We start from the raw sequence: 11,736 nt of genomic DNA, 5'->3' as shown, positions 1-11,736 counted from the left end.
GTCACGTGAACGGCAAAACCAATTGTCACTGCGCAGAATCTCCCATAAACCTTTAAATCAGGGGTGCCCGAACTTTGTGTATAAAGGAAGGTTAAATATCATTGAGAGCTGATGGCCGAAGTATGTGTAAATAAATATATTAATTTAAATATATTTGAGATGTAGAACGCAGGGAAAGCGGCCGCATAGAGATACTGCAGTGTTGCTAAAGATTGTGGCTGTTTACAGGGGTTTGATGCACAAATATGAATTTGTAGCTATATTCTTAATGATTCCAAACAGCATTTCCTGTTGTTTACATCCTCGCTACAACATACCATTAACACTAGACACTGTGCATATAGTTGATTAATATTACCAAATAAAAACACTTACAGGTTGTGGCTCACAATCCACAGCTTCATCGGTTGGAGGAGTTTTTAGCTGAATCCAGCACTGAACCGGGAGAGATTCTAAAAGCTGTGCTGTCAAATGCTAGCTATATATTTTTATAATTCTCTGGAACATAATTAAAATTACATTGTAAGCACTTCTCTCTTTGCGTGTCCTCTGGAAGCACAAATACAGAAACAGTACAAGCTCTGCAGAAATTGCAGTGTTTGGAAGGCATATTAGCTTCCTCTGCTATAACATTAAAGGGCATCTGGCCATGCCCCTTTGCTGCGCCGCATGCATGGGGTGTATGTGTGTCGTGAATGTGTGTAACCTGAAGTGTTTATGATCTTATTAACCGGGATGTATTTTTTGTAGTCCCCAAACTTCGTCAGCTGTAGGCTTTGCTAAGCTAACTCTGTAAAAGCCACTGTCTCCCTTTGCATTGAACTTACATTCAAAGTTGTTTATGTCACCACAGCTACATTACACATCAACTAAAGTTTAAAATATGATATCGTAGTGGACCATCCTTTTAAAAACTGATGATGTAGGTTAAAAACTCCAAAAAGGTATATTTTAAATAACCGCTGCAATGATCTCAGAATCATCAGGAATCTGAGAGAAATACAGAAACAATAATGCCTCAGTGATGATACTGTAGATTTAGAAACACTGTCAAAGCAGCATAGGTTATTGCAAAGTAAACAGTGACTTACTGGAACAATCTGGTTCTCATTTGTTTGTTTATTTCACATTGTGAGAATAGCCAGTGGCACATTTTCAACCACTATCCATCAATCAATATTTGCAGTGCATTATTTCTGTGTGTCAGACCACTGTGGGCATCTCGGTATAACGGGTTAATGGACCAGTTCAACCAGGCCATTATTTCCCCTTAAATGGACAGTGTCTACTGAAAGCAGCAGTAAAAATCTGTCACAGCTGATAAAGATAGCTTGTAAAAAGATCCAACCCACTGTTTCCAGTCGTTTATGTTTTGTTTGTGCAACTCAGCGGAGTTGTCCGTCATTGTGCAGCAGCAGATAATCTTTTAAAGTGCTGGGGATGTTAAGCTGGCTAATAGAGATGTGGCACAGGGACCCCAGGTGGCGCCGGAGGGCACATCGGCAGAGGTGTTGAAGAGAGCGAAGCTGACCGCTCATCTGCCGCACCGCATCCAAAAAACACTGATGATCCTGACAACACAACACATGCTTTCATTAGGCTGAAATATTCAACTCAGAATGGAAAAAAGCCAATTTCCAGTTTTTCCAGTTTTATTGAACACACCGAAGATGCTTGAAAGGGCACCTATGATGAAAATCATCTTTTATAAGTTGTTTGGACTAAACTGTGTGTAGGTATAGTGTGTTCACTGTCATAATGAAGCAATATAAACCCAACAAGTATCTTTTAAAAAAATTTCTGATGTTTAATAGGATCCAAATCCCAGTGATTTTGAGGCTCACTATAACGTGACTTAGGAATGCGGATTTACACGCCCACTGAATTGATTGACAAGCGTCATGTCTTTATAATAACATGCATACACATATCCACAGAACATTTTTTTGCAAATAAACTGAGATTAAAGTATCTGTTTCAACTCTCTGCAATTTTAATAAGCTTTATTAGTTTAAAATGCTTTTAAAACAGAGCATATTTGTAATAAAGTAAAATTGCTATGTAATTCTTAACCGCTATAATCACCACAGTTCCATGGTGTCAGTAAACACTAATGTGTGTGTGTGTGTGTGTTTGTACAGCAAACGATATTTGTGTAAGACTCATCGTTTCAGAAAGGCTTGAATAAACTCCAATATAAATACATCAGATTACTTATTGGTATTTTTGAGTAATGAGCTGTATTTCAGCTTCATCCGAGTCTCTCTATCACTGACTGCTGTTTATCTGACGTAACGCATGGTGAAAAGCAGACATACACGAGGGAACAATGGACTGGGAGAAGCAGCTCATTTGCATTTTAAGCGACAGGCTACAAAAACTACAATGTACATCATGCTGTGGGGATGTTTTTCAGCAGCAGAAACCGGAAGACTAGTCAGGATAGAGGGAAAGATGAATGCAAGAGACATCCTGATTGAAAACCTGCTTCAGAGTGCTCTTGACCTCAGACTGGGGCAATGGTTCATCTTCCAGCAGGACAATGATCCAAGCCAAATATCAATGGAGTGGCTTCACCACAACTCAGTGATTATCCTTGAGTGACCCAGCCAGAGCCCAGACCTAAATCCTATTGAACATCTCTGGAGAGATCTGAAAATAGTTGTACACAGTCGCTTCCCATCCAACCTGATAAAACTTGAGAGGAACTGCAAAGAGGAATAGGCAAAAATTCCTAAAGACAGGTGTGCCAAGCTTGTGGCATCATATTTAAAAAGACTTAAGGATGTAATTGCTGCCAAAGGTGCATCAACAGAGTTAAGCAAAGGCTGTGAATACTTACGTACATGTGTTTTTTCAGGATTTTTATTTTTAATAAATTTGCAACAATTTCAAAAACTCTTTTTTTCCACATTGTCATTATGAGGTATTGTGTGTAGAATTTTGAGGAAATAAAATAATTAAATTAATGTTGGAATGAGGCTGTAACATAAAAAAGTGTGGAAAAAGTAAAGCGCTATCAATACTTTCCGGATGCACTGTCAATTTTCCTAAATTTTTTTTTTTTTTTTTTTTTTTTTACAAAATTGCACTTATTATTTTACTATTATTGTTTTTTATTTTATTTTTATTTAGTTATTATTATTTTTTTGCATGTATATAGTATTTGGTTACTAATACAGTATGTATGTATGCATCACATTTTTCTGAAACAATAAAAGTATAAAAGTATATATATATATATATACTATTATATTTACTCATATAGCCCTTCAACAAGAGACTTTATATGCAATAATTTTTGTGCTCCATGTGGTTCATGTGCACTTTTCATATAGCAGCAATACTATAGTTGTGAACTCATAAAGATAAGAAACAAAATAACAACTGAGCGAATGAGGAAATAATCATGCATCATCAGTGATGAGAGGTGTAGATTTGGAGAAAGCTGTCAAAGCTGCAATAATAACAGTTATTACTAAGTAAACAGCATCAACGAAAGACTGATGCCACTGAAAATACAATGCATGCTTTCATTAGAGCTAGATATTAATTTCAGAAAGAAAAAAGGGAACAGATAAAACATTGTTCAGAAAGAAATGCCAGAAGCATGGCCAAGGATGAAATACTACTGCTGCTAATAATATATTAGATTTCACAGTCATTTAATTTCAGACACAAAATGCAACCCATTATATATAGCTATATACACAGAAAATTACAACTCTGAAATCTTCATTCTTTTTCAAATATTTAAATATGAGTGGTGTCATTAACACATTCATTTGTTCATTTCATTCATTGATTTTTCTTCGGCTTATTTTCTCATTAATCAGGGGTCACCACAGTGGAATGAACCATCAACTATTTTTTTTTGTACACCGCAGATGCCCTTCCAGCTGCAACCCAGTACTGGGAAACATCCATACACCATCACATTTACACACTACAGCCAATTTAGTTAATCTAATTCACCTATAGTTATGTCTTTGGACTTTGGGGTAAACAAACTAGCCCAGCCGGGACTCGAACCAGCAACCTTCTTCCTATGAATGCATACCACTGAGCCACCTTGCCACTCAACACAATTTTTGTTGTTAAAAAAAATGAATATATACAAATTCTCCATGCTGTTTAGTTTAGATGGATGTGCTTCTGTGTCTGTTTTAACTCAACTCATTGTACATGTTGATCCTTCCCTTAAACTAAGTACTTGTGCATTCTCTATGATGGGATATATTTCCCCATGATCATATTTCTCTATGATTTACCTTGGTTATTTGGTCTGTTGTGTCTTCAAGCCACTCTTCACAAGCTGGAATGACTGGATAACAATTCAGCATCACCTCCAGAGTGGCAAGAGAGGGCAAGCAGAGTTTCAGCATCTGGGACATACACAAACACAGATTCATCCAATATGAATTAATTCCAAAAAGATGATCTGAACGGTTGTTTAAAAAAAGAAAGAAGGTAATAGAGGAGACACACAGCAGTCTGCACTTACTCTAGGGGATGGCGGCTTTGCTCCATAGTTAAGAAGAAACTGGGCCACAATCTCTGGCTGCTGCTCGGGATAATCCTCTATTACCTGCCAAAATACACAGTCGAATTCAAAATCTAAATTCTTCCAGATGAGACTTTGCTTTTCTAGCCAGTATATTATATGATGACCAAAAAAAACACTCTTTACACTGCGAAACAGATTTTTCTTAACACGTTGGTCTTGTTTTTCAGTAAAAAATATATCTTAAATGTTCATGAATCAAGATTTGCTTATGAAGAAAAATGACGCAAGATAATCTACAAGGTACTGAAATGATGTGCTTTCATTTAAAGTTGACAATAGAAAGAAGACTTTGCTTTACATTCGATATGAATTTTAAAAGTTTTAAAGTTTATTTTGCTTATTCCACAGGCATTTTTTTTTAAGTAGGGCTGGGTGTCACTTCCAAAAATAATTCAATAGGGAAAATTGACTTCTCTTTTCAATTTTTAGTTATCAAGTTGTAATATCCAAATAATAACAATATAAACGTGTTTAGCCAATTATTACATTTAATTCTTAACGTCATTGAAGTAAATGGTGTTTATTTACCACAATAATTTATCTACCTAATGCACACACAGATGTTGATAGACAAATGGTGTTTGTTACACATGCCCTATTAAACAGCACACAAAACGGAATTTTGAGCTCCACTCTGAATGAATAAATGGTTAACAGATGAATGATGTGAGGGCTTTTCATCTCTTTTGTGTTTTTACTAAAATTCTGTTTTTTTTTTGTTCATAACTTCAATGATTTTATATATTTCATAATTTTTTGTGTGGTTGATTGAGCTCCTTTTTAGCTTATTTAGTGAAAATTCGATTCTCAGAATTAACTCCATGAACGCCAGAAGTTAGAATTTTAATCAGAATTGATTCTTTTTGAAATGTTAAAAAATTTAACTGCTCTAGTTTTAAACATAAATTGACTTGATTTTGATACCTTTATATCAATTAAGTATAAAACATGTAGCTTCTCAAATACATTTATCTTGGTTTAAAGCACAACTATGATGCACCTATGAACTTTTGTAAGCTGTTTGGACAGAACTGTGTGTAGGTATAGTGTGTTCACAATCATATTGGAGTGATATAAACCTATATATCACTGATTATATAAAGTCTTTTTTTAATGTTCTGATGTTAAAATAGGGCACATCCCAGTGATTTTGAGGTGCAACGTGATGTAGGTGTGCGATGTTCCCCAGCCATCGAATTAATTGGCACCATGTTTCTATAATAACATGTATACAGATGTCCCAAGATATTTTTTGTTAATAAACTGGGATTAAAATATCTGTTCCAACTCTGTGAGAATTTTATAAGTTTTATAATTTAAAAGTTTTTAAAACAGAACATGAACATGTTAGAACAGAACATGTTTGTAATAAAGACAGTAAAATTGATATCTAATTCTTAACCGCTATAATCACCACTGCCGCATGGTGTCAGACACCGCTAATGTGTGTGTGTACTGCAAACAGCAGTTGTATGTGACTCATCATTTCAGAAAGGCTGGAATAAACTCCACCACGAATACATCAAATAAACTTACTCTGTATTTCTGACTAATGAGCTGTATGTCAGCTTTATCCGAGTCTTTGTCACTGACTGCTGTTTATCTGACGTAACGCATGATGAGAAGCAGACGTGCCTGTGGGAACGATAGGAGGGGAGAAGCAGCTCATTTGCATTTAACACAATGTGTTAAACTGCACTGTATTCAGACACCAAAATGGGCAGATTCTGAAGGCTAAAATAAATGATCTGATGGGTATTTGGAGCTGACATTTTACAGACACATTCTAAAGACACCAAAGGCTTAACTTACATCTTGTAAAAGGGGTAAACTAGGTGCTCTTTAAAATCTCTCTTTTTTCAGTAATAATGTAAAAGTTTTTGTCTCCAAAAAAAAAAAAAAATTGATTTTGCCATCAGCAATTACAGTCTTACTTCCTGAACAAATTTACATAATGATCTTCATTGCCGGCTCACAAGCAACTTATGCTATCACAGCAGTCAAACTCGGTAGTTGCAGCCGAGGCTTGGAAGAAGTAGTATATCGCACAAAATCTAAATATAACAGTGCAATTTTTCCCCAAAATCGTACAGCCATAATAATGACCATCATCATCATCTTTACCATGAGCGCACCTGCAGCAGGCAGTCCATCGGTGTGTATCCGGCACAGTTCTCCACATCAGCACGAGCCCCATGTTCCAGCAGAAGCTTAACAATGCGCGGGCAGCAGTTTCCACAGGCGTTATGCAGGGCTGTGTGCTTCTTTCTACCACATGTCTGTGCATCAGCTCCAGCCGCTAGCAGGTTCTGGACAATACGCAGATAGCGGCCCATTTCTGCAGGCCTCTCCGCTCCAGCACAGGCTGCGTTCAGTGGCGTCTCTCCTTCCTGGCTGCGGGCCATCACGTCTCCACCATAGGACAGGTAGAGCTCAACGTGCTCCTCCAGTCCTCTCCTGCAGGCCACGTGAAGAGGGGTCAGACATGAGTCCCGCTGGGCCACGTTCACTAGCGCGCCACTGCTCACCAACAGCTCCGCACACCTGCACACATGAGAGTGTGATTGGTGGTATTTTTATTGTCTGACAGAGGGAAATAAGAAAAATGTGAAATGTAAAAGGCAGCATGGTGGCTCCGAGGTTAGAATTCTCGCCTCACAGCAATAAGGTTGCTGGTTAAAGTTCAGGCTTGACCAGTTGGCATTTTTGTGTGGAGTTTGCATGTTCTCTCTGTGTTCGTGTGGGTTTCCTCCGGGTGCTGTGGTTTCACCCACAGTCCAAAGACATGCGCTATAAATGAATTGAATAAACTAAATTGGCCATAGTGTGTGTGAATGAGTGTGTCAGTGTTTCTGAACTGGCTTGCAGCTGGAAAGGCATCCGCTGCGTGAAACATTTGCTGAAATAGTTGGCGGTTCATTCCACTGTGGCGACCTCTGAAATAAAGACTAAGGTGAAGGAAAATTAATGAATGAATAAAGTGTAAAGGGTTAGTTCACTCAAAAAATTAAATTCTAGAATTGCTTTAATGTTTTTTTGTTCATTTTCTGCACTGTGACAGCTTTTGAACAATCATTTCGGAATGTAGATACATTCTTTTTAAAATGTTGTGTAATTTAATACTCTTGTATTAAACAAGGTTTCAGTATCACCTAAGCTTCAAATGATAATCTAATTCTGTTAATATCAAAGACTATAGAATACACAAGACCTGTCACTTGTATAGTTTTAAATGGGGAAAAGTGTAACAGTCAATATGACGAATAAAGCCCCGCCTACTAGTACATGAGGCAATCATCGATTGCTATAGACTGATGTTACTCCATGAGAGAAGCTCAGACCAGACACGTGCTTTAACTAAGTTTGGTGGTCAACAAACACACTGGAATCTCAGCGAATACTTGCTTAATAGACAAGAAATAGATCTAAATAAAGTTGGACATCTGAGCTTTTAAATGAACAAAGTGCATTAGAAAACAAAAGTTTCTTAGTTTTGTAATCTGTATGAAACGAACGCGAGGTAAAGTCCATTCTGTCAAACGCATATCACATGACAGTAACTACTCAGACGTCCACAAACCTGTAAACAAACAGTCACTGTCATTTCTGGAGGAATTTCTCCATCAAGACCAAGTTGTGGATTACTCCAGAAGACCTGTGCGAGCATTATTCAGAGGATGATAAGGTGTAAAACAACTATAAATGAGGTTGGTGTCGTGATCTTGTTCCTTTTGAGTGTGCATGCGCATTTACTTGGGCAACCTGAAAATATGCCAGTTTTATTTGATTCAGACATTTAGAAATGAAGCTTACGAGACAGCTGTTGTTTAATTTCATTGGTGATTCCAAATATGTAATGTAATTATAAGTTTTGGAGAATTTGATGTTTCCCCATTCAGACAGAACGCCAGAGAGAGATTTTAAAGATGGCCGCAGAGTGAAATGACTTGCCTTAAAGGGACTTTGGTAAAGTCTACATGGGATACTTCAATATAGCATCATTTTTGTGACAACGTACAACAATACTGCATATTTTTTCATTACTATGTAGACTGGGGTAGGGGTAGACATTAATAAAATACAATTTAAAGGGCAATTTAATAAATATATATAAAAAGTTGTCGTTATAATAACTGTTTTTACGTACTCTGAGGATTGGGTTCAGGGCTGTGGTAAATGTTAATAAAATACAATGTAATGGGTAATTTAATAAATAATATAAATACTTCTCATTATAATTACAGTTTTACATTACTGTGAGGGCTGGGGTAGGGGTAGACGTAAAAAAATACAATTTATTGGGTAATTTAATAAACAACAATATAAATACTTCTCATTATAATTACTGTTTTTACATTACTGTTAGGGCTGGGGAAGACAGTAATAAAAAATAATTCACGTTAACTTTCAGCCACAGCTGTATCCCTTCTACCAGCAATTCCTGTGGTGTACTGGACTCCTGCTCGTCTTGTTTCTAGTAAGGAAGTGTTAATTTAGTGAAGGAACTAAAATGTGCATGACAGTGGACAGGACTGGACACCACTGAAGCCCTTGGAGCACTCACTGATATGTGTGCGGTGCATTGCAGAGGTGCAGCGGGGCATTGCCATCCATCGCCAGCAGGTCCGGGTCAGCGGCGTGGTCCAGGAGCAGACGCACGCAGACATCATGGCCTCCGGAGCAGGCATCATGTAAAGCAGTTCGGCCACCGGGGTCTGCGTCCACCTCTGCTCCCCTGAACAGCAGCTCCTCCACACAGGCAGAGTGCCCCCTGCTGGCCGCCAGACGCAGCGCAGACGTCTGCTTGATCTTGGAGCTCAGAGTCCACATTCCTGGAAGGCAATGCCTGGTGTGAATTCACCCAAATAAAACTTTGTGATTGTGTTTATGTGATGTGCATGGATGTAACTTTCCATACAATAATGGATGTTTTCTGACCTTCGTGGGATGACCTGTGCAAATTGCATAAACATGATGATTTTTATGTATTCAATAGGATGCAGCTCCACATGTCAAATAAGCTTTTTATTATTTGTCATTATACATATTTTACCAAAGAATACAGTTGAAACCAGAAGTTTACATACACTCTAAAAAAGGAACATAACCATTTTTTTAAAATGTCTAATGGTAAATCATACTAAACGTTTACAATTTTTGGTCTGTTAGGATTACCTAAATGATTTACTTTTGCTAAATGCCAGAATAATGAGATTTTTTTTTTTTGAGAATTTTTTATTAATTTCTAGACAGTCTAAGTTTACTTTCATTTCCTTGGCATTTTTTCAGCTTTTTTCAGTATTCTTTGAACTGTATAACTTTGGTCAAATGTTTTGAGTATCCTTCCTCAAGCTTCTCACAATAGTTTGAAGGAATTTTGACCCATTCCTCCTCACAGAATTGGTGTAACCGACTCAGATTTGTAGGCTGTCTGCTCACACAATGTAGACTCTCTGCCCACAAATTTTCTATAGGATTGAAATCAGGGCTTTGTGATGGCCACTTCAAAACATTTGCTCTGTTGTCCTTAAAGTACAATGAATATATATATATATATATATATATATATATATATATATATATATATATATATATATATATATATATATATATATATATATATATAATGAATATATTTTCTGACATAAACAAAGAACAATACATTTATTACAGTGCTTTTCCATCTTTGTTAATGATAGTAAATGAAAATTTAAAAATTCATTTATTGTTACTTGTTAGCAGTGCATTAACACATTTTAACAATCAAATTTGGATTTTATAAAGGCAGTATAACATGTTGAATTATGCTAAGAATTATGTTATTAATAAATGCTGTAAAAGATTTTTTCAAATCTTTTAATTGTTTCAAGAGGCAGTGGACGTCTCAACATGACCCTCCTGTGTGCCAGGCATCCTCCCAGTCCTTTGGACAGCAGGGAAGGGACTGTGTTTCAAATATATTATGCTAACCGTTTAGCATTGTGGCAGATCATTTACAGCTTTAAAGCTTGCTATTTTAAAGTCAGTTAATTAAGTTGCCATTAAACTAGGTTAATTAAGGCAGGTTAGGTTAATCAGGAAAGCAATTGGACAAAGTGATATGATCTGTAGCCAATAAAAATAATAATTTAACAAAGGGATAATAATATTGACCTTAAAAATGTAAAGATTCAAATCAAATAAAACTTCATGCAAAAGAAAAAAATTGTCAACGAAATGCTGTCCTTGCACCGTTCATTATTTTTAAAAAGAATAAAAAGTTCCCATCTGTCTCTATAATTTAACTGTATTTCTAAAGTCTTTTTTATTTATTAGTATTATGCTTCTAATAATTTGCATTAAAGTGTCTGTTATTGTTTATGACATCATTTTTGTCTTTGACCAATCAGATTCCTGCTAGTAGCTGCTGGGTCTTACCCATCTCCGGGGTCCACACCATCTCCTCATGCACGGTCTCCATCAAGGCGTTCACCATGCCCGGCTCTTTGAGGACGGCGTACACTCCCTTCATATCTCCGCACATGAAGGTGTTATGGATGGCAGTGTCTCTGCACTTTATTTGGGGTGGCGGAGCGTGGACGGTCTGGATCCTCTCGTTCCCGTGCCGGAGCCTGGGGGCGGCAGGCAGCGGACGTCTCAACATGACCCTCCTGTGTGCCAGCGCCCGCCTGGCATCCTCCCAGTCCTGAAGCTCTTGCTCCAGCCTCAAGGAGCGCAGAGAGGCGGAGGAGAAGGCAAAAGTGTCCCGGGACATCTAAAGGAGAGTGACTACAAATGTTTGAAAAATAAATCAGTACTTTATGATCAGTTGCATGTTAGATTATTAATTTGAAAGAAGAAAAAAAAACATCAATATTTGCTCAAAAAGTATTTTATAGGGAGTTAGGCTGGGCGCTATAGCAAAAATCTCCTTTAACGATATGTCATCTCATATCCTGATAATGATATATATCACTATATTGTACCATTTCTGTAGATTCAATCAATCATTAGTACATATATATATTGGCTTAAATGTACAAAAAAAATAAGTTTACATGTAAAGTATATGAAGAGTTCATGTGCATAGGCCTAAAACATGCCACCTATAACAGCTTCTGTTGTTATTTAAAGAGCTCCTATTATTTGTTTTTGAAAATGACCTTCCATGCAGTGTGTAAAACAACTTT

At 37.0% G+C, this 11,736-nt stretch overlaps 1 protein-coding gene across 50 annotated transcripts in view; it reads right to left on the bottom strand.

Annotated features, from left to right (window-relative positions):
- Nucleotides 1-1,099: 1,099 nt before the first annotated feature.
- Nucleotides 1,100-11,736, bottom strand: part of asb16 (ankyrin repeat and SOCS box containing 16) — a 32,555-nt gene continuing 21,918 nt past the window's right edge. For 14 of the 50 annotated variants that reach the window (XR_015480005.1, XR_015480001.1, XR_015479999.1 and 11 more), the window contains 7 exons: nucleotides 10,985-11,335; nucleotides 9,132-9,399; nucleotides 6,692-7,111; nucleotides 6,104-6,202; nucleotides 4,505-4,588; nucleotides 4,272-4,385; nucleotides 1,105-1,571 (listed from right to left, as the gene is read on the bottom strand). Coding sequence is in view for 14 of the 50 variants with exons in the window: in NM_001040368.2 (NP_001035458.2) it covers nucleotides 1,386-1,571; nucleotides 4,272-4,385; nucleotides 4,505-4,588; nucleotides 6,703-7,111; nucleotides 9,132-9,399; nucleotides 10,985-11,321 (1,398 nt within the window). In the remaining 36 variants the exon portion in view is untranslated. Of the gene's footprint in view, nucleotides 1,572-4,271; nucleotides 4,386-4,504; nucleotides 4,589-6,103; nucleotides 6,203-6,691; nucleotides 7,112-9,131; nucleotides 9,400-10,984; nucleotides 11,336-11,736 lie in introns of all 50 variants that reach the window. The other 36 variants (XR_015480014.1, XR_015480013.1, XR_015480018.1 and 33 more) reach the window with 4 other exon arrangements.

The sequence above is a fragment of the Danio rerio genome, chromosome 3, assembly GCF_052040795.2.
Source record: "Danio rerio strain M-AB ecotype USA chromosome 3, GRCz13ab, whole genome shotgun sequence".
In the NCBI taxonomy this organism is placed as follows: domain Eukaryota; kingdom Metazoa; phylum Chordata; class Actinopteri; order Cypriniformes; family Danionidae; genus Danio; species Danio rerio.
This window is presented reverse-complemented; position numbering and strand designations above follow the sequence as displayed.